Consider the following 23224-nt stretch of genomic DNA (forward strand, 5'->3'; position numbering starts at 1 on the left):
CAACACCGTACCGTTTTAAAAGTTTTCCAAAATTAAAGTTTTTAAAATGGGATCCTCCATCACTAATTATCACCCGAGGAAACCCGAACCTGGAAATGATGTTTGAATGGACAAACTTGCAAACAACGGTATGATCATTTGTCTTAGTGGCAATTGCTTCAATCCACTTTGAAACATAATCAACCGCCACTAAGATGTATAGGTTACCATTCGAATTGGGAAACGGTCCCATAAAATCAATTCCTCAGACATCAAAAATATCAACAACCAAGATTGGTTGCATTAGCATTTCATCCCTTTTTGAAATCCCACCCATCTTTTGACAATTCGGACAATGTTTAACAAACTCAAACGCGTCTTTAAACATGGTTGGCCAATAAAACCAGCTTCAAGGACTTTATGTCCTGTCTTTTGTCCGCTAAAGTGACCGCCACATGCAGATGAGTGAGCATGCTGTAATACTTCCAAGAACTCTGTCTCGGGCACACATCTTCTAATAATCTGATCAGCACCAATTCGGAACAAGTCCGGTTCATCCCAAATATAATTCTTCACCTGCGACAGGAATTGTTGCTTCCTACGCTTATTCCACGCATCCGGTATCGTACCTGAAACAAGATAATTTGCAAAGTTAGCATACCAAGGTCCGGAACTTACAGCCATTATAAACTCATCCGGAAAATGCTCATTGATCTCGGGTGTGAACTCCTCCACTTCAACCGGTAGTCGTGACAGATGGTCAGCAACTACATTTTCACACCCTTTCTTGTCTCTGATTTCGAGATCAAACTCTTGCAACAATAGGACCCACCGAATCAGTCTCGGTTTGGCGTCCTTTTTCTCCATTAGGTACCTGACTACACTATGATCAGAGTAAACAATTACCTTGCTTCCACAAATATAAGACCGGAATTTATCCAAAGCATAAACAACAGCAAACAACTCCTTCTCCGTTGTGGTATAATTCAACTGAGCATCGGAGAGGGTTTTGCTTGCGTAGTAGATAACTACCGGCTTCTTATCTACTCGTTGGCCAAGTACCACCCCAATAGCGAAATCGCTTGCATCACACATTATTTCAAACGGATTTGTCCAATCGGGTGATTGCAAGATTGGGGCTTGTACCAATTGTTCCTTTAATACATTAAAAGCATTTAAACATTTATCATCGAATTCGAACGGAACATCTTTTAACAATAGATTACATAAAGGTTTCGTTATGACACTAAAGCCCTTAATAAACCTAAGGTAAAATCCAGCGTGTCCTAAAAAGGAACGAACGCCCTTCACATTAGTAGGGGTAAAGTAGAAATGACTCTCACTTTTGCTCTATCGACTTCTATCCCTTTACTTGACACGACATGTCCTAACACTATACCTTCTTGAACCATAAAATGGCTCTTTTCCCAACTGAGCACTATATTAGTTTGGACACATCTTTCTAACACCCTAGATAGTTCATTTAAACATGTATCAAATGATGACCCAAAGACTGAAAAGTCATCCATAAATATCTCTCGGGCGTCCCCGACCATATCCGAGAATATGCTCATCATACACCTTTGAAAGGTGGCCAGGGAATTACACAACCCAAATGGCATTCGCCTAAATGCAAATGTGCCATAGGGGCATGTGAAGGTGGTCTTTTCTTGGTCATTAGGGTGGATAGCTATCTGATTGTACCCTGAATAACCATCAAGAAAGCAGTAAAATTTCTGGCCTGATAATTTCTCGACAATCTGGTCAATAAAGGGCAAAGGAAAGTGATCCTTTGATGTGGCAGCGTTCAGCTTCCGGTAGTCAATACATACCCGCCACCCGGTTACCGGCCGGGTGGCTATCTGCTCGCCATTATCACCCTTAACAATTTGAATGCCTGCTTTCTTCGGCACCGTTTGGGTTGGACTCACCCACGCGCTATCTGAAATGGGATATATGATCCCATGGTCCAACCACTTGATTACCTCTTTCTTTACCACTTCTCGCATGTTAGGATTAAGCCTCCTTTGTGTATCCCGTGCAGGCTTCGCATCTGCATTAGTAATAATTTTATGCATACAAATAGAAGGACTTATACCTTTCAAATCAGCGAGAGTCCACCCGATCGCAGCTCGATGGGTCTTCAGCACCTTCAGTAATGCTTCTTCTTGTTCTTTCTCCAAATTAGCTGCAATAATTACCAGGAGAGTCTGATCCTCTCCTAAGAATGCATACTTTAGATGTGCGGGCAGCTCTTTCAACTCTACCTTTGGTGGGCTGATTAGTGACGGTTTCAACCCCGAAGAGATCTCAGCTGGAAGGCTCTCCACTTGGTGGGACCATGGAGGCCTTCTCTCTTGCACCGCTTGTGCCTCCAACTTCCGAACTTCCTCTTCCAAATCACACATGTGATTTTCTTCTACCCAGTCACAAAACAAACAACACTCGGGCATCTTGTCCTCGACATGAGGATCGCATCCATCTATAATATCTGCCATGAAACATTCATCACTTTGAAACATGTCAGAAACATTAGAAAACACATTTAATCGGACCTTTTTATTGCCGAATGTCATGTAAACTGTGCCGGTGCGACAATCGATCTGAGCATGTGTAGTGGCTAAGAAAGATCGGCCCAAGATAACATTTGGTTGATTGTTTTTATCAGCAGAAACATAGTCAAGCACCAAAAAGTCAACCGGGAAAAAGAACTCTTCCACCTTAACTATCACATCGCGAACTATCCCTCGAGGAAGCTTAGGAGTCAAATCTGCCAACACAACAGTTGTGTCGGCACGACGCAGTGGACCAAAATCATATTGGTCGTACAAGCTTCCTGGAAGGATACTCACGCTAGCTCCGAGATCCAACAACGCCCTACTCATTTTAAAATCGCCAACTTGTATAGAAATTAAAGGCGTCCCGGGATCTCGTAGCTTAGGTGGAAGGACCCCATTCAATACGGCACTAACTGCATCAGTGAGATCCACTTTTTTAGGGACTTTGTGCTGCCGTTTTTGAGTGCACAAATCCTTTAGATACTTAGCATAAGTCGGAACCTGTTTAATGGCATCAATTAAGGGTAAGTTGATTTTTACTTGTTTAAATACCTCTAAAATTTCCTCTGGTTGAGGTCCCCTTTTATTGATTATTTTCGTGTTACCCGGATCCTTCAAGGCTTCAGGAAAGGGAGGTAGAATAGATTCCCCTTCCTTAGCCTTGATTGGTTCAGAAGTTGTAGGTCGGGTGTTTTTACCATAACTTTTAACAATGTTCGGCTCCGACTCATTGTCACTCTCACCATTTTCACCTAAATCCTCCACCACACCATCCATGGGCTGTGGTGGAGTGTCGACCTTGTGATAATTCCTACCACTACGTAAAGTACTTACCTGACCGACTGGACTGCCCTTCTTTTGATGAGCGGGATTCGGTGTTGTATCACTTGGTAATTTCCCACTATTCTGCTTCAGCTCCTTCACATCGGTTGCAAGTTAAGCTATTTGTGTGTTTAGTGACTGAACAGCTTTATCTCGCATCTCCTCCTTCTGAACAAGATTTTTCAATTCAAGTCTTTGATTCTGTAAGTCAAGCTGAATTGATTTCAACATCTCCATCATATCGTTACTCCCCGAAGTGTTAGACGACCCAACTTGTCCTCTTTGATCATTTTGGTAGCCACCTTGAAAGTTGCCCTGAAATTCGATTCTGATTGAAGTTTCTTTGACCACCAGACTGATTGTTGCCTTGAAATCCCGGATTTTGCTGATTATTCGCATTCCCATAGCTAAAATTCGGGTGATTTCTAAGGCCCGGGTGATATGTGTTGGATTGCATGTTGAAATTCCTTCCACCACCCCCACCTTGCACATAGTTCACATCTTCATTGTTACCAATTATGCCTGGGCATTGATCCGCTATATGCCCTAGATCTCCACAATGTCCACACAATGGAAACTGACCATTTACCTCTGGTAGATTCTCTACTGCTCTCACTGTCGAATGTCGTGCACTTCTAGAGGATTGAGCTTTGTGTTTTGACGCCCTTGCGGTTCTTTCCAAATATTCCCAATCATCTTCTTCGTAATTCATTCCAAAAGTACCATTGGATATTGAATTTACATCCCTGGCATCTTCATCTGTTAGGCCTTCGTGGAATGTATTAATCAGCTCCCATAAATATATCTCATGATGTGGACAGTTCTTGAGCATCATTTTGAAACGATTGACGCTTCGTGAAATAACTCACCGGGCTGTTGTCGAAACGCTCGAATATCTTTCCTTGCCTTGTTAGTACGCAAATGAGTATATAACTCATCTAAAAATTGTTCCTGCATTTTGCCCTAGGCGAATATCGAAGCTGACGGTAGCGAATGAAACCATTGCTGTGCTTTGTCTTCAAGTGTGAATTGGAAAAGTACCAATTTCACATCATCAACTGAGAAACCTTGGCTGCTGATTGTGTTGCAACGTGCATCATATGCAGCAATGTGTAAATATGGTTCTTCATGTGCGTGACCATGAAACTTAGGCAGACTGGATATTGATTGCGTTCGTACTTCGAATGACCGCCCTCCTTGTAATTGCGGGATCACAACCGGTGATGGGTTGTTAACTATAGCAGGCCTGAAGTGGCTCTCTATACCTCAAACTGGACCTTGATTATTTTGACGTGGAATTCCTTCCGGTAAAATCACTGGTCGGTGTAAGTTTCGTGGCAGCGGTCTTGCTTGACCCTGCATCTGAGGTGCCGGCGGTGGTAATGGAATGTCCACTACCGGCCTTCTCGAAGCAGGCTGCTGATTGAGTGGGTCAGGTTGATGATATTGTTGTGGTATCTGTTGTTGTATTGGCGTTGGTTGCACATATTGTTGATACCCTACGTTCCCTTGATTGACTCTCTCGGCCGCAGCCAATCCGACTGTTTGCCTCTCATAGCTACCCGAGTTAACCACTTGTCTCTCGTTTTGACCCATGTAGTTATCATATTCCTCATAGCCATCATCAAAATCATCTGAGTTATTTCCTTGATCATAGATGGTTGATCTATAAAGATTTGGCATTGGGTGTTGAAGAGATGTTGTTTGGGTGGAAGTTGGTTGATTGTTATCAAAGTTTGGTTGTGAAGTTGCGGGTTGTTTCTCCGGTGTTGCTAAGTTCTCCATTGCTTTAGATGTTGGTATAGGTTATTGTAGAATCTTGTTCTCATGATGTAGTACTCGTTTTGTATGCTTTACTGTTCTCTCGATCTCTGGGTCGAACACTAATGGTGATGACTTCCCGGAATTTCGAGTATGATGCATACACTTACTAGATCACCTGCACAAACAAAAACAAGAAAACCTCGCGTTAATCCGAACAAAACAGAACAAACTAAAAAGACACTATTTTTGGATTTTTGGATATTTAACTAAACTAGAACTTAACACTAAGCACTTTGCGCACGCCTCCCTGGCAACGGCGCCATTTTGATGTCTGTCGTAATAGACATGCAAAAACCTATTTAAACTAATAGTATAGAATAAGCAGGGTATCGAACCAAGGGAGGACTGTGGAAAACGTTTTTATGCTAAGTATTGATTAACTGTTATTGAATTGAGAAATCAGGTTGTTTGATTATGTAAAAAAAACTAAATTAACGAGTAAAAATTGTGATTTAATTCAATGGGAGAAAAGATGGTTCCTCCAGATTTCAGGTTTTGCAATTAGCTTCAATTATGTGTTTAATCAAAATATTCACATAGACATAAATGTTTAACCTAATTAACCAATTGTGATAACCAACGACTAAGTACTCCGGTCAATACATAACGGGAGGTTATTGAATGATTATCAATTACAATTACAAACCCTAATCCCATGTCAAATATATCCCAATTACTAGAACTCTCGGGAACTGAATGCTTAGAAATCAAGGTTTAAATAAATGCAACCAGTTACAATCAGTCAATTAAATCCATGGTGAAAAGCATCGGATGCTTAGATCACCAAGTTACAATGATTAAAAACACATAAAAGTACCTAATTACATAAACCCTCCATCCGGAGGAAACCACAAAAAGTTTAGCCGCTCATCTCGCACGAAGAATCTTCAAAAGCTTGAATTGATGAAGAAATCATGGTTGATTCGGTGATGGAATTGAGAATCTTGATGGAATTGGATGAAAAAAACCTTGAATCCTGAGTATCTTGAAGCCTAGGATCGATTGTGAATGATTGATATTGAAAAAACTAGGGTTTTTATCTTATAAAACCCTCTAAAATAAGCCCAATTTGCGCCCCCTATTGCCCAGCTTCACCCACAATTCAGAACCGTGGGTCAAAGTTCACACAGAGCTGGCAATATTGCCTCCACCATGGGTGAAGGTCTGAAGTTGGGTTAAGGTGTAAGGTCCCTGTTTGTTTTCTTTATCCTTGCATACCTAAACCTTGGGTGAAGGTGTAGACTGTGAGTGATGGTCTAGGATTGCTGTTGAAACATATCTCTACCATCCTAACAATGACCCATAGACACCCATATATGACTTTCAGCAAATGTCAACATTGACCCCTCTACTTCAATATCTCTTATTTCTTCAATATTTCAACTATAATTGACTTCCAATTAATTACCAAACGGCCCCTATACTTTGTAGAATGTTTCTCGCACCTTTATGCACAAAGCAACTTCCAATTAAGTACCGAATGGTCCCTGAACTTTGTTCTTTCATACTCCTTTCACTAGTGAGCCTTCATATCACCCGAACAAACTTCAATATTCATCCTCGAGCTGCAATATCCCATCCAAAGCTCACAACTTCATCTTAAACCATCGTAAATGCACCGATTTACGTGTTTTACCTACAAATCACCAAGATCTCATAGTTACTTCATTCCAAGCAAATAGACACATCAAATACACATAAATCATCATATTTAAACACTCTAAAGCTCGGGTTTCACCCTCTCCATCAACAACCTTTGAAAGGTTTAACTTTTGATAAATAAATAAAACTTTAATCTTTTGGCTATCTTGTGTTGTTCATTCTGTATCTATTTACCTTTCAATTATTATTGCATATTCCTTTGAACTTACAAGTTAATAATGAAAGTATATTAGATTATGTCAAAAAGTTTAGGATATGATCAAGGATCAAATATCCTACAATCGAAAAGTTTAAAAAGTGAAATAATTTTAGGATCACATATTCTGTTGTCAAAGAATAAGGGTAACTTAGATAAATCAAGAATAAACATAAGGTAATTAAGGATCATACCAGAGAATCCAAGTTAGGATCCTAAATCCTTGATACTTACTATCGTGATAACCAAAAAACAAACCTTGTATGAAGTTAGGATCTAGGATCCTTAACTGTTTAGCTTTGGAAACCTAAAATGGAACATAACTTGGGACTAAGCCAACTGTAAAAGGAAAAGTTAGTAACTGGGGACAAGCCCAATAAACTGGGGACAAGCCCAAAAAACTGGGGACAAGCCCAACAATCTGGGGACAAGCCCAACAATCTGGGGACAAGCCCAAAAAACTGGGGATAAGCCCAAAAAACCGGGGACAAGCCCAAAGGATCTTGTGTAAACTGTGTGACACCCGGCTTTTCAGGCCGTACCGTACAATTGTAACACGTGTTGTGAATAGATAACAGGGCTGTATTTGACTGGTTATGATGTTTATATGTGAAATTTAATGAGTTGGTAAAATTAAACTCTGATAAAAAATTATGTTGGCAACGATAAGATAAACACTTATCGCGTAACGGTTAAAATGCGAAACGAACGTCGGTAACCACCCGATCAGTGTTAAAATCCTAAAAATAGTCTGTTATGATTAGAATAATAATTTTAATCATATTCGTGAGGAAAAATAAATTAAAACGCTAAGAAACTCTATTTTTCGGGGTTAAGCGCGTACCGCGCGATGCATCGCGTGTGCCGACAAAATACTGTCAACACAGCCTGTCAAGGCAACTGAAAATCATTTTAGTAATAATTTAATGAGTTTATTACTTTTGAATGATAAAAATAAATAAAAACGCATAAATCCCTATTTTTGCGATTTTAAGCGCATACCGCGCAGCACCGCGCGCATACTTCCAAATACCGGCAACATCGCCAGTCCCGACAAACAAAATATTGTTCAATAATATTTTGGTGGGTTTAATTTTATAGAGCGTTAAAAATAATTTAATAAGCACTAAAACGGGATTAAAACGCTAGATAACATACCCGGTATCCAGTTAAATACCTGTTTTTAGCTAATATATATATATATATATATATATATATATATATATATATATAGATAAACACACACACACACACACACACACACATATATATATATATATATGTGTGTGTGTGTGTATACGAAATATATGAGAGGAAGGGGCCAAATGGCGGCTCATGGCTGCCCACTTTCTCACCTCATTTTGCATGTAGGACACTTGTAAGACATGTAAGAATACAAGACATGATCTAGCTTATCAAATACTCCATGCTTGTCCCCTTTCAATTTAAAAAGCAATCTTCTCCTTCTCTCTCTAAAAGCTACGGCCGAACACCTCTGCATACACACACAATTCAGAATTTTAAACCTTTCTTGAAGATTTGAAGACATTTCAAAGTGTTTTCAAACTTGTATGAAGGATTGGAGGCGATTTCAAGGAGATTTGAGCAAAAACCAAGCATTGTATCATCCTTTTTTATTCAAAAACCCAGTAAGAACCTTGAAGGTATAAAAAATCATTCTCTAAATCTGTTCTTAGTTCATAATGATGTTTATGATCTTGAAAAGTTTCTCTTGTTTTTGGAATAAAATACAAACTTGAAAACAATAACAAATGGGTTTTTTACAAAATGAAAGTGGGTGTGTATGTGTATGTGTATATATGTGTAGCCGTAGGTATATAAGTATGTATATGTTATTGTGTTTTGATTTTTGGTTGAGTGATTCTTGAATAATATGATGCTTGAATGATAGAATACATGCATGAATCAAGAATGTCATAAAAGAATGATCTAAAAGTGTTTCATGTTTTTGAAAGGGATTTGATGAAAAATTAAACTTTTGGAAGTTCATTTGGGTTAATCTATTTTGTGTATATGTATGTATATGTGGATGCATGCATGTAATTTTTGGTCATATACTCATACATGTAAGAACACTTGCATTTATGTATGAAAGATTATGTGATGATGGATGGTATAGGTAGAGTTATGTAAAAACATGATATAAATGTGTTCTTGAGTATGATTAAAACATAAAAGATGATGATAATGTTGTATGAGTGCATTAGATGCATTTACTTGAACATGCAAGATGATATGTGATCATAAAAATGTGCTTTGTGTATGAATTAGTAAAAATCAGTTTTGAGCAGATTATTAACACTAAAATAAAGTTATTTTAAAGTGTTTAGTGACTTATAACTTTGTCATAATGTTTGCTAGCTTTGCATGTTGTACTTAGTGCCTAAAGTGTTGTAAAATACGTGAAATCGCATGATTTATGTGACTTACACAAAAACTGCACTAATCTGATTATAACCATTATTTTAATCAGTAAATAACATGTATTGTGTTAAAATATCAAGTCGTTTCGAGTTGGGATGATCATAGTAACGTATAACGCAAAACTATGCGTTAAAAAGGTCAAAAATCGGCTTTTCGAGTGATTTTTATAAAACTGATTTAGATCAGTAAGTAAACTGATATTTTTAGTTTAAAAGTGAGTATTTTAATTAATTTTAAGTTTACTTGGTGTTTGGTTGGTCATACGTGACTTCCGACGCCCGAAAACGTTACCGAATCGTTAAAATACGCATTTTTCTAAGTACACTAGTATGGGTAAAATTTTGGGTAAACTTTATGTGTTTAAAATGTGTTATGTGATTTAAATATGATAATGTGTAAATATGTTAAGTTTTAACATGATTTTAAAGATTTGATTATACATGTATATATTTGTGCGTTTTGTGCAGTAGAAACGGTAAAAATCGCGTTAAATGTGTAACTTGTTTGTCGAGCATGAAATTTGATACCTATGAGATGTTTTATGTATATTTGCTTTAAAATGATAAAATAGATAAGTTAGCAAGATTTCGCGTGTTTCGGTGTTAAATTATGTGGACGTTTATGTGTATATATTACGACGCGCAAATCGTAGATATATTGCGTATAAACGGAAGAGATAACGGATTTACACAATAATGGTCACCAATAAAATCGTTCAAATCGCAAAATCATATATATATATATATATATATATATATATATATATATATATATATATATATATTAACATGCCAACATAATCAAAAAAATAATAACTTCTCGAGAAAATCCCAAAGTTATGTGATAATTCTAACAAACGGAGAAACTTAGGATTTTTGTGTTATGTGTACTGATTTAAAGTCGTTCCTATATATATATAATAGGATGTGTAGAAATCAATCTCTGGGATTGCGCTATTTAAAAATGCGCACCCAAAGGTGAGTGTCACTAAACCCCTATTTTACTGCTTTGTACATATTTTGGGGGTAGAACACGTCATTAAAAGGGTTTAATAATGTTTTCAAAATAAAACATACCTTTTAATATAAAATATATATTTTCACCGAAAATATATGAGGTTTGATAAGTTACACGTTTCGAAGTAAAACGTTTTTGATGAATAAATGTTGGACATTGGGATGTACGGTGTTTCCGAGGTGAAATAGACCGTAAAGTTGGGACGGATGCCGGCCTGGGTCTCGAGTGATGGAGATTCAGGGATTCGTGCAACTACGTATATTAAATTGTCATATTAGTAGGATATATATATTGTACGTGAGGCAGACATCATATTGTTCTTCGAGAAAGAACCCTGCGCCCATGATGTCGTTTAATCAGTTAAGTATTGTACGCGATGAATTATTGGTAGATCTATCGGGTTGACAACCCCGTCGTGACCGGTCGCCCCGTGTCAATGTCAAACGACGAATTAATATTCTATTTATTGTCTAGCTTTGATTATCACTGCATGGTTAATATATAGTTCGTATCGTCTAGCTAACATACGAGTCTGAAAGTTGACGTAATAATTTAATATATAAAACCTGGGCAATATATATATTACAGTTGTCGGATTGATGAACCGGCGGAAGGCCCATGGATTTTATTAAGGAAGTAAAATGGACTTTCATGAATTATATGAATGTTTTCAAATAAACACCTAAACAGAAAGTTTTCCTTGGAATAAAACTGTTTGTAAGTGAATATGTGAACTCACCTTCCTTTGTGTTGACACTTGATTTTAACGTGTTCTACAGGTACTTGAGTTCGGCTTCGGGAATTATTGCGTATCTTATGGTTGTTGATGCATGCTTTGTTACTTAAAATGTTGGACTGACTTTTGAAACTTTCTGGGACGAATGTAATAAGATCCGTGAGGATCAAAACAACTTAAATATGTCATGGTTGTGTCGTATCTTAAAACGTAATGTTTAAATAACTTACATCTAAAATATACTAAAATGTCCAACAATTAAATGCATCAATCAACAGGATATAAATGGGCACCAGCTTCCGTCACCACTACGTTTTATATTCCGCTGCGACGTTTTTGGGGTGTGACAGAAGTTGGTATCAGAGCCATTGGTTGTTAGCGAACTAGATGTTTTTGGAAGAAAACACTAGACTTCAACCGAAGAATTTTGAGATTTAAAGTCCAAAATTCTTGAAGCCAAGAGTTTTTAAATAAACATGGAAAATTTTATCATGTATGAAAACCCTTATGTGTTTATGTGCATACGTGATTTTCTGTTTATTTGGGCCTTATGTGTTACTATTCACGATGATCACACACTTACATTGTACGGTTACGATATGTCACGTCTCGGTCTATAGAGCTATTAGTAGTCCTGCTCACTGATACTGTCGAGCCTACACTTGAGATTCCTTCACTCGTCGTTATAGAATCATCTATTCCACTATTCGAGTCGCGTGTTTTGCTATACCTCTTTCAGTCTACACTCGTCGTAGGAAGAGGACTCTACCCGTTAGGAGAGATCACATTCGACTTCGAGAGCTGAGACAGCGTCCGCTTTGAAGAAGCAGAAGGAGAACTGGGTCAATCGCTCTCACTGTGATCGTTAGTTTGCCACGTTACACGGAGGCATGGAGACAATGAAGGACTTAGAGGGACAGATGGACTAGTATGATGAGTTGGGAGAGCTTGTTAGGAAGATGTTGGACTTCCAAGGATTGCAGCGTTAGTTGTTGGTTGTTTCTGTTGTTTGTTATGTATGTCTCCATTGATGAACCCTATTTATGGCTTGCATGCCAAAATTTCAGATATTTAGGAGGAAATTCATATAGACTTGTTGCGGGTGTTGATGTAGACATGCCAAATTTTGATTAGTCTTCGTACTAAAAACAAGCTTGGTAAATTTCTGGCATAAATATCAAATGGGTTTCATTTGGTTTAAGAATTGTTCTCATTAATATGTGGATATTATACATGCGTAATGTTTGGTCCACTACCATTTAATGATTGAATTATATTTGGTTATCGTTTTATGTGATTATTGTTGTTGTAAATAATAGAAACGACGAAATGCCGCCAAAAGTGAGACAGAGTTCTGGACTACCTATTACCCCGGAAGAATTGGCACAACTCATAGCCCAACACATTAATACTGCCATGGAACAGCGCGATGCTAACCAAAATAATGGCCAGGAACGTGGACGTGATGCTCGTGGGCATGGTTTTGGTGGAACACAGAATCGGAAACCCTTCAGGTGATATAATGATCAGAAAGTTTTAGTAGTTCCTGTGTTATGATATAATCGAAGCGTAATTCTGATTTTTCATTAACTTTGTGAACAGTACATAGATGTACACATAAAACAATCCAGGGTTGTAACCCAAGATCATTTATTGGTACCCTATGCCATGACGTGGCGTCGGTATGCGTGATGTCGGACCGTCACAGCGGATCGACCATTCAAATAATTCCGCATTCCGAGCCTAGATCTGGGGATTCGCGAAAGCGAAAGTCTGAGTGTTCGAGGAAAGATACCGATGAGAAGCGTGGTGAGGAACACAAATTGGAGAAAGTGTGTGTAGCTAACCCTAGAGAGTCGTGAAAGGATAATGCCAGGGATGGCAGGAGTAGTTTTGAGAAGGAGACTCACGAGGATGAGTGGAGGAAGTGCGCCAGATGTGGTCGGACTGGACATATGCCTCGCGAGTGCTATACCAAGAGTATATTGGATGGAGTTACGCTCAAAGGATGCTACGAGTGTGGTGAGCAAGAACAATTCAAGAGAGACATTGTCTGAAAATGAAGGGTATGGATACCAGGGGTAGAGCGTTCGAGCTAAACGCTGGGAAGGCACGAGACGATCTTGCTGTTATTATCAGTGTGTTTCGAATCAAAAACCAATCTATGTTCATACTTTTAATACCAAAGCTGACTTGAGTTTTGTTTGAGAAACTTTGAACCATTTTTGTGTTCACCTACAAGTAAGCTAAGTATAAAGTGCCCGATAGAACTAGCAATTGGTAAGTTGATGGAAACTAGTAAGGTCATTCGCGATTGTAGTATTTAGTTAGGTGATCGTAGTTCTGATGTTGGTTTATTTCGGTGGAGCTGGGGAGCTTTGACGTAGTTGTGAGAATGGATTGACTATCCAGGAACAAAGCGGAGATTATCGCTGGAAGAAGCCAGCTAGGATATCTCGTCCTGCTAACAGTAGAGAGGTGATAGTGGTTCGCGGAGACCGATCGAGTCAAGTGACGAGTGTTGATGGTCGAGAGTCGTCAGTGTTGTGAGGATGTTCGAGTTGTTACGAAAAAGCTATCTTGCGTACTTTGTTAACGTTGTGGATATGAAGGCCAAATGTAGGAATATCGGAGAGATACCTATTGTTCGCAAGTATCCAGAAGTTGTCCTAAAAGACTTACCTGGATTGCCCCCTGCGAGACAGATCGAATTCTGAATCGATCTGGCACCCGGTGCTGCGCCCAATTGCACAATCTCCTTATAGATTAAGCACCATTTGAGAATGAAAGAAATGTCGAGTCTGTTTCAAGAGCTACTGGACAAGGGTTTCATTCGATCAAGCTTTTCGCCTTGAGGCGCATCTGTTTTGTTGAAGAGGAAAAAGGATGGATCCTTCAGGATATGTGATGATTTCAGAAATTTGATTGAATTGACTATCAAGAATCGAACCCTTTACCGAGGATTGACGATTTGTTCGATCAAGCTACCAGGATCCAGCTACTACAAGAAGATCGATCTACGATTAGGATATCATTAGTTAAATGTTGTTGACGAAGATAATCCGAGGACTGCTTTTCGAACATGATACGGCCATTACGAATTATTAGTCATGCCTTTTGACTAAATTAATGCGCCATTTATATATTCATGGATGTCATGAACAGGGTATGGAAACCCTAATCAGGTAAGTTCGTGATAATATTCATTGACGACATACTTGCCTATGTGCGAATCAAGGAGGATTACGCATAACATTTGAAGTTGACTATGGAGTTGTTGAGGAATAAGGAAGGCATGCATGTAGATCAGTCTAAGCTTGGAACAATCAAATGACGAGGAGCGCCAAAGACCCCGTCGGGAGTATGACAATTCATGAGACTAGCTGGATGCTACCAAAGATTTATTAATAATTTCCCTAAATTAGTGCAGCCTTCGACGCTAATAACCCCAAAAGGGAAATTTATTGGACAACAAGATAATAGGAAGCTTTTCGGACCTTTGAAAGAAAAGTTGGGAGAGTTATCTTACAATAATAATTAACATGCTGGTATTTAGATTGCTCAGTTTGAAGCTTTGCATATATAGAAGTGTTGATCGCCACTTTGTTGAGAAGATGTGGCAAAAGACAATAAACCAGACCTGAGTTTATCCAGGAAACCCGCGACCGGATTTGCCTGGATCAAGGGAAGGTTAAAAGTCGCCAATTGATCAATAAAAGGATTACATGGACAATTGAAGGAACTATTGCGATTCCAGATTGGAGATTTAGTTATGTTAAAGGAGTTATCTTGCAGAGATGCTATTAGGTTAGCAAGGAGAAGAAAAGCTGAGCCACATAGACTTGGTCCTTTCAAGAGCCCATCTTGAGTTGGATCAGTCGCTTATAGGCTCAAGCTACCATAAGGATGGAGTAGTGTACATTATGTAATGTGTATGTTCAGTTGAGAAAGTGTATAATGAATAATACACTGATTATGTTCTTTATAGAGATATGTTTGGAAGATAAAGGGAAGTTTATCGAAGCACCGTAGAAGCAGTACGTATAGCTAGAAGAGTTATGCTAATAACCAGACAGGCGAATACAACATTCTAATTGTGTATGCGATTTATTGTTTTGGCGATTTGTGGATATCTGGAATGAATGCAAGAAGGAAGGAAGACGAGTTTATGAGATTTGATTCTTTCGAGAGCCCATCTCGAGTTAGATCAATCGGGTGTAAACTCAGACTACCTCGGGTATAGGGTAATGTATACGTAAATACACGTATGTAGAACCCGAATTTGGTGGAATTTTGAATTAATCTTCTTGATTGAGTGCTTGTAAATGTTGAACCTTGGAAATGGTGGAGAGCGTGGAGATGTGAGTTTAGGAATTGAGGATGTGTGTAATATAGGTCTACGAAGATTCTTTGTAAGAATCAAAGTTTCTCGCAGAAACTGAAAGACTATATTCATTGAACCCGTTTTTGCTGTTTCCACCCAGTGTGAAAACAAAACCTGTAGAGTAAAAATTTCGGGGATGAAATTTCCTAAACAGGGGGAGACTGTGACACCCGGCTTTTCAGGCCGTACCGTACAATTGTAACACGTGTTGTGAATAGATAACAGGGCTGTATTTGACTGGTTATGATGTTTATATGTGAAATTTAATGAGTTGGTAAAATTAAACTTTGATAAATATTATGTTGACAACGATAAGATAAACACTTATCGCGTAACGGTTAAAATGCGAAACGAACGTCGGTAACCACTCGATCAGTGTTAAAATCCTAAAAATAGCCTGTTATGATTAGAATAATAATTTTAATCATATTCGTGAGGTAAAATAAATTAAAACGCTAAGAAACTCTATTTTTCGGGGTTAAGCGCGTACCGCGCGATGCAACGCGTGTACCGATAAAATACTGTCAACACAACATGCCAAGGCAAATGATAATCATTTTAGTAATAATTTAATAAGTTTATTACTTTAGAATGATAAAAATAAATAAAAATGCATAAATCCATATTTTTGCGATATTAAGCGCATACCGCGCAGCACAGCGCGCATACTGCCAAATACCGGCAACGTCGTCAGTCCCGGCAAACAAAATATTGTTCAATAATATTTTGGTGGGTTTATTTTTATAGTGTGTTAAAAATAATTTAATACGCACTAAAACGGGATTAAAACGCTAGATAAAATACCCGATATCCAGTTAAATACCTGTTTTTAGCTAATTTACATACATATATATATATATATGTGTGTGTGTGTGTATACGAAATATATGAGAGGAAGGGGCCAAATGGCGGCTCATGGCAGCCTACTTTCTCACCTCATTTTGCATGTAGGACACTTGTAAGACATGTAAGAATACAAGACATGATCTAGCTTATCAAATACTCCATACTTGTCCCCTTTCAGTTTAAAAAAGCAATCTTCTCCTTCTCTCTCTAAAAGCTACGGCCGAACACCTCTATATACACACGCAATTCAGAATTTTAAACCTTTCTTGAAGATTTGAAGACATTTCAAAGTGTTTTCAAACTTGTATGAAGGATTGGAGGTGATTTCAAGGAGATTTGGACAAAAACCAAGCATTGTATTATCCTTTTTATTCAAAAACCCACTAAGAACCTTGAAGGTATAAAAATCATTCTCTAAATCTGTTCTTGGTTCATAATGATGTTGATGATCTTGAAAAGTTTCTCTTGTTTTTAGAATAAAACACAAACTTGAAAACAATAACAAATGGGTTTTTGTACAAAATGAAAGTGGGTGTGTATGTGTATATATGTGTAGCTGTAGGTATATAAGTATGTATATGTGATTGTGTTTTGATTTTTGGTTGAGTGATTCTTGAATAATATGATGCTTGAATGATAGAATACATGCATGAATCAAGAATGTCATAAAAGAATGATCTAAAAGTGTTTCATGTTTTTGAAAGGGATTTGATGAAAAATTGAACTTTTGGAAGTTCATTTGGGTTAATCTATTTTGTATATATGTATGTATATGTGGATGCATGCATGTAATTTTTGGTCATATACTCATACATGTAAGAACACTTGCATTTATGTATGAAAGATTATGTGATGATGGATGGTATAGGTAGAGTTATGTAAAAACATGATATAAATGTGTTCTTGAGTATGATTAAAACATAAAAGATGATGATAATGTTGTATGAGTGCATTAGATGCATTTACTTGAACATGCAAGATGATATGTGATCATAAAAATGTCCTTAGTGTATAAATTAGTAAAAATAAGTTTTGAGCAGATTATAAACACTAAAATAAAGTTATTTTAAAGTATTTAGTGACTTATAACTTTGTAATAATGTTTGCTAGCTTTGCATGTTGTACTTAGTGCATAAAGTGTTGTAAAATACGTGAAATCGCATGATTTATGTGACTTACACAAAAACTGCACTAATCTGATTATAACCATTATTTTAATCAGTAAATAACATGTATTGTGTTAAAATATCAAGTCGTTTCAAGTTGGGATGATCATAGTAACTTATAACGCAAAACTATGCGTTAAAACGGTCAAAAATCGGCTTTTCGAGTGATTTTTATAAAACTTATTTAGATCAGTAAGTAAACTGATATTTCTAGTTTATAAGTGAGTATTTTAATTAATTTTAAGTTTACTTGGTGTTTGGTTGGTCATACGTGACTTCCGACGCCCGAAAACGTTACCGAATCGTTAAAATACGCATTTTTCTAAGTACACTAGTATGGGTAAAATTTTGGGTAACCTTTATGTGTTTAAAATGTGTTATGTGATTTGTAGGATCGTTTCGTGACCTAAACGAGTCGTTCAGAGGCGTTTTTGTCAATTACAGGTGCGGAAAACAAGTAATCAACGTAGGAATAGCTTGTAATTCACTTTTAACTCTTTCTGTATTGATTTGACAACGATTACAATCAGTTCTCGATCCGGCAGCACTTCGGTACGAGTTTCGACACACACCTACTAACTGGATCGCTCATATGGCTATATATACATGATTGGGTTCGCTTATTGGACAGGCCCAATAAGCGAACCATACGAGCGAACCTAACAAGAACCATTCGAGCGGACCACATCATAAACCATTCGAGCGGATCTAACAACTATCGTCCGTTTGAGCGAACCTAAAAATCTACTGGACTAATAAGCGAACCAACTAGACCAATTCTATACAATTTCACCTTTTCTCGTATTTCGTGCCCAGATCTAACATTCTAAGACTATGACTCGATACAAGACGAAGTCAACAGATGAAATGCACCAACAGACTCCCCCTCAGATGTTGACGGAGTCGTCCATCGAACACTGTAGAATCTTCACGTCTTCGGTCTTGATCAGTCTTTGGGCTTCTCTCTCTTTAACTTCTTCTCTCTGTCTTCATCACCAACAGACTCTCTCACTTTGAAATTTGACAGCTTTTAAGTTTCTCCAATCCAACATGAGCTCCCCCTCAAATGTTGAATATATCTGCATAACAACTCAAAAACACCATGAGTTTTATGATAAACGGTTAAGATTATAAACATCACCAAACAACAAACTAACCTGTCAATCAGATACTGATGAACCACTTGGAATTGTGACATTTTCTTATCAATTTAAACACAATTTCCCAAACCAACTTGTTCATCATGTTTAGCACTTAGAATTTTGAAAATCAGCTTTTCAATATCAGTCGTCGAAAATCTTTTTGACTTTTCAAAATTTTATGCTAAAACACACCAAAAATCTTTTTGGATTTTTCAGAAAGAAAATAGAAAGTAGAAATGAACTATTTACATGCAATATTTTTGTGAGTTTGTGCAAGAGGATCATATCAGTTATGAAACATATCACTAACACCGTTAAGCTTGATTTCATTGTCAGTTTTAAACAATTTTCCTGAATTGTCAGTATGTTTGTCCACTTAAATTTTCACACAAACTTCAATCGATTCAAGATACGAAATTAATGTTTTAGAGACTTAAACTTGATTGTGTATCACTCCACTTGAATATACTCCCTTATCCAGATCCAAATGTTCAGTCTTACAGGTGAGTATACCACAGATGATATCTGTAAAGGGGTTATGTGCGAGGGCCGTGAGAGCTCAGGTCGATACTTCCGTATACGCAGAGAGATGACGGCTTCGACTTTAGGTGGGTCCCCTTTAGAGGATCTTTTATTACAACAGCAAAGATTATCAATTTTATTGTTTAATCAGATTGCTGAGGGTGAGCTTATGTTTCAAAGCTTTTTGCAGAAAGTATTATCCGGGGACTAGGTCAGTACTTCCATACAGCAGAAGTCCCGGGATAATACCCCAGATATCACTGAGTATAAAGACCTAGTATCTCAGAAAGTGGGACCTTTCAAACAAGATTTCGGGGGTTACCCATATATTCAAGAATAGTTACCCACGTATCAAGCAAGTTTGAATTTAGGTTTATATCTCGTTTCAATTTACTGAATGTGCGAAAATCTACTGACACATCCGCAGTAAGATTGTTTATCACTTTTAAACTATCCAATTCTTTAGCATGTTGTGATAGTCTACTGATGTACTATCATTTCCTCTTTTATGCAACAAAAACTCATTTTTGATTTAATCATGTTTTTAATTTTTTCAAATTTTCTAATGTTTTTGGATTTTCTGAAATTCTTACTCCCCCTAAAATTCAAATACATCTAAAGAAAATTAAAACCAAACTGTACAGAACGTGACAACCGATATCGAATTACATCAATTCGCCATTCACAAGTGCATAAACAATCAGAACTCCCCCTGTCAACAAACTATTTTCCCATTTAGATTTCAAAACACTTAAGTTTGTTTTAATCAAAATGGTTTTTCCGGAAAATAAGTTTGATTGATTTTACCAATTGTAGGTTACCATTTGTAGGTTTAACAAACAAGTGTTCGGGGGTGTGGTTCATCATCTTGTCTATCGACCAATATAGGAAAATACAAGTACAAATTAATGTCCTTGATTATCCATATGCAATCAAAGTATTTCATCACTTGCAAAAATAATCACCAAACATAAACAAACCTCGTTTACCGTTTGTATGAATGACGTTACCGAATTAAATTCAAGAAAGATGCCGATTCATGCTCCACGCTTACCAACCTGGGAGCTCCGGCAAGTCCTGAGACTTATTGTTCAAAGTATGTACCATCCCAGTCACAAACCAGGGATGGTTCAACTTTTTCTTTCTTTATCTTCTTCGCATAGAATTCTTTAACTCCATTGACTTTTTGATCAATCATCTTTCCAAAGATATGCTTGACTTTGGAGTTAAAGATTTTATCAGCATCAAAATCCTGTTCATCATGATAAAATTGATTAGAAATCTCAACTTTACCAATCTTCTTCTTGTAATTCTCAGCCCGAAGTAATGGAAACTCTTCATCCTTAACAATCGGAACTGAGTTCTCAACTTTTACATCAGCTTCACATTTTGAAATAACTTGTGGCTCAACTGACTTTGTGGAATCAGTTTCATCGCCTGAAGATAGCTCCTCTGATTTCAACCTATCAGAATCATCGCTAGAGCTTTCACCACCCTTCTTCACAACCCAATTTTGTTTATCAGATTTTACATTCTTTTTGTAAAACTTGTTCGAACTATCACCCTCTTCAAAAATAGAATTTTTAAACAATTTAGTTCTATCCAGTGGTGATTCGAACGCAAGCACCTTTTCTGAGATTTTGCGAAAAACTCCCTGTTTTGATTGTATCGCCTGAGAACAATCTTTGGCGATATGTCCAACGTTGTTGCACTTGAAACAGGTTCTCGAGTCCTTCTTTTGTTCAGCTACCTTCTTCAACTCAGCTTGTTTCTTTTTCAAAAACTCACTGTTTGTTTCCCTCCAGAAACTTGTCTTTTCTTCTTCATCAGTTGATGTACCTGAAACAAATGACATTTTGGATTTAAAATCACGAACATATTTTTCATTTTTCTGTTTTTCTGTAGGAGTAAAGCCTAAACCTTTCTTTTTGAAATTACCATTATGGTTTGATTTCTTTTGGAAACCTGAACCAGAACTGTAATTCCTTTTCTTGTTTAATCTTTGTTGAACCCTTGAGGTGTAATATTTAGGTTTTTCATTAAGACATAAGCCTTTTATTTCAGAAATATTGATTTCTGTGAGTATAAAAACCTTTTTTTATCAAATCAGTTTTGTCACACCCCCAAAATCCACGTGCGGAGTATCACCGCTCGGGAGCGTGACATGACCAGGATCAAGCCACCAATCATATTGAACATGTAAATATATATAGCAAAAGTTATCCATCAATACGAAAGGTGTTTATCAAAACCAACATAGTTAAGTATAGCGGAAGCATTAATGTAAAAACCCAATCATAAGTATTAATGTATGAAATGACATAAGTAATCCCGATCCATTTGCCCACAACGACCTGCTCCTCCTTGTGCAAGCTCCATAAGTACCTAAGGTCCTGCAAGGCATGCAGCAAATAATCAACAAACTAGTTGAGCGAGTTCACAGAAAGTAAGTTCGTATTGATAATGCGTATGTACATCTAGTGGGGGATTCCCATACAAGTATATACTACTGGTGAGGGATTCTCACATTTATCCTTTACAATGGGGGCTTCCCATTATGGTACCTACTAGACTATTTGCAACCATGTGTTCTTCTTAATCCGAGAACAGGAATACGTACAAGGTCACGCAGGATTTACGTGAGTGCCCTTCCCCGAGGACAGTGGTACGCGTGGGGTTTACGTAGGATTTACGTAAGTGTCCTTCCGACCCGGAAGACAATAGTGGGTATTAGGTTACGCAGGATTTACGTAAGTGTCCTCCCGACCCGGGAGACAATGGTAGATACTAATTTACGTAGGTTTTACGTAAGTGTCCTGACTATCCTGAGGACGATGGTCTATAGTCTAGTGATTGCGTAAGTACGAGTAATCATTTCATATCAAACATTCCAACCCAATTCCCAACCCGGGAATCCCATGCCTTGGCTGTGTGAACTCACCTTGGGTTGCTCGGCAGATACACAAAAGGAGAGGGTTCTTGAACTAACAGTGGTCAACCACGTCCTAACAGGGTTATCATACGAGTCAGGTTTTGACTTAGATAATACACGTTTGTATCAGATAAGTTAACACGTTAGGAACACGTATAGATCATGGCAACACTTATTGCACGCTAACAGTCAACAGTATAATATAATCATACATTTGTGCGATTGGACGACTAACCCCAATGGTACTCGGCCCAAATAGTATATGTGATCCAACAGCATAAGCGGCCCATATAATATATTTAACACATAAATGACTTGTGCGGCCCGGATCAGGTTGTGCGATCCGGCCGAGTTGTGCGATATAAGCTAGCCCAGCCCAATAATTAGCATGCGGTCCAACCTATAACAATCTTGTGCGATCCCAACACCTTGTACGACCGTGTTGGGCTGTGCGATCAGGGTTGGGCTTGTGCGACTTGACACTTGGGCTGTCCGGCCCAACCTGAACGGACCTGATTCAACTTGTGCGATCCAGTGAAGGCTTGTACGATCCAGCTGCCTTGTGCGATCCGAGAGATCTTGTTCGACAAGCAGCCTTGTGCGATCCGAAGTCTTGTACGTGTGGGCCTCTTGTACGATCAAGAGGCCTTGTGCGATTTGTTTTAACATTCCAATAATCAAGCAGATTCGGTTACAAGCATTTATCAAGTTTCCTTATTCACACTTATCAATTAACAAGTTTTCAATTACTAATCATGCCCCTAATCGATCAAACTAGCATATCTAGCATTTCAATTCGCATGAACCCTAATTACATACCAAGTTTAATCATCAAGCATAGCAAGCAAACATAACAACTCGATGCTTATCCAAGTTCGATACATCACAGCCGAAACATTATTGATCAAACATAGCATCCAGATTATCATGCAAATCCAATACGCAAACAATAAACACTTGATCACATATCCATGATAGCCGAACAATAACTAT

At 37.8% G+C, this 23224-nt stretch overlaps 1 protein-coding gene across 1 annotated transcript; it reads right to left on the bottom strand.

The window, feature by feature from the left end:
- Window positions 1-282: 282 nt before the first annotated feature.
- On the bottom strand, window positions 283-3314 carry LOC110883035. Its single transcript, XM_022130901.1, has 3 exons — window positions 2078-3314; window positions 1812-2032; window positions 283-1134 (listed from the first exon to the last, which is right to left on the bottom strand). The coding sequence occupies exons 1-3, from the start codon at window positions 3312-3314 to the stop codon at window positions 283-285; spliced, it is 2310 nt and encodes a 769-aa protein (XP_021986593.1).
- Window positions 3315-23224: the final 19910 nt, after the last annotated feature.

This window comes from Helianthus annuus, chromosome 10 (genome assembly GCF_002127325.2).
Source record: "Helianthus annuus cultivar XRQ/B chromosome 10, HanXRQr2.0-SUNRISE, whole genome shotgun sequence".
NCBI classification, from domain to species: domain Eukaryota; kingdom Viridiplantae; phylum Streptophyta; class Magnoliopsida; order Asterales; family Asteraceae; genus Helianthus; species Helianthus annuus.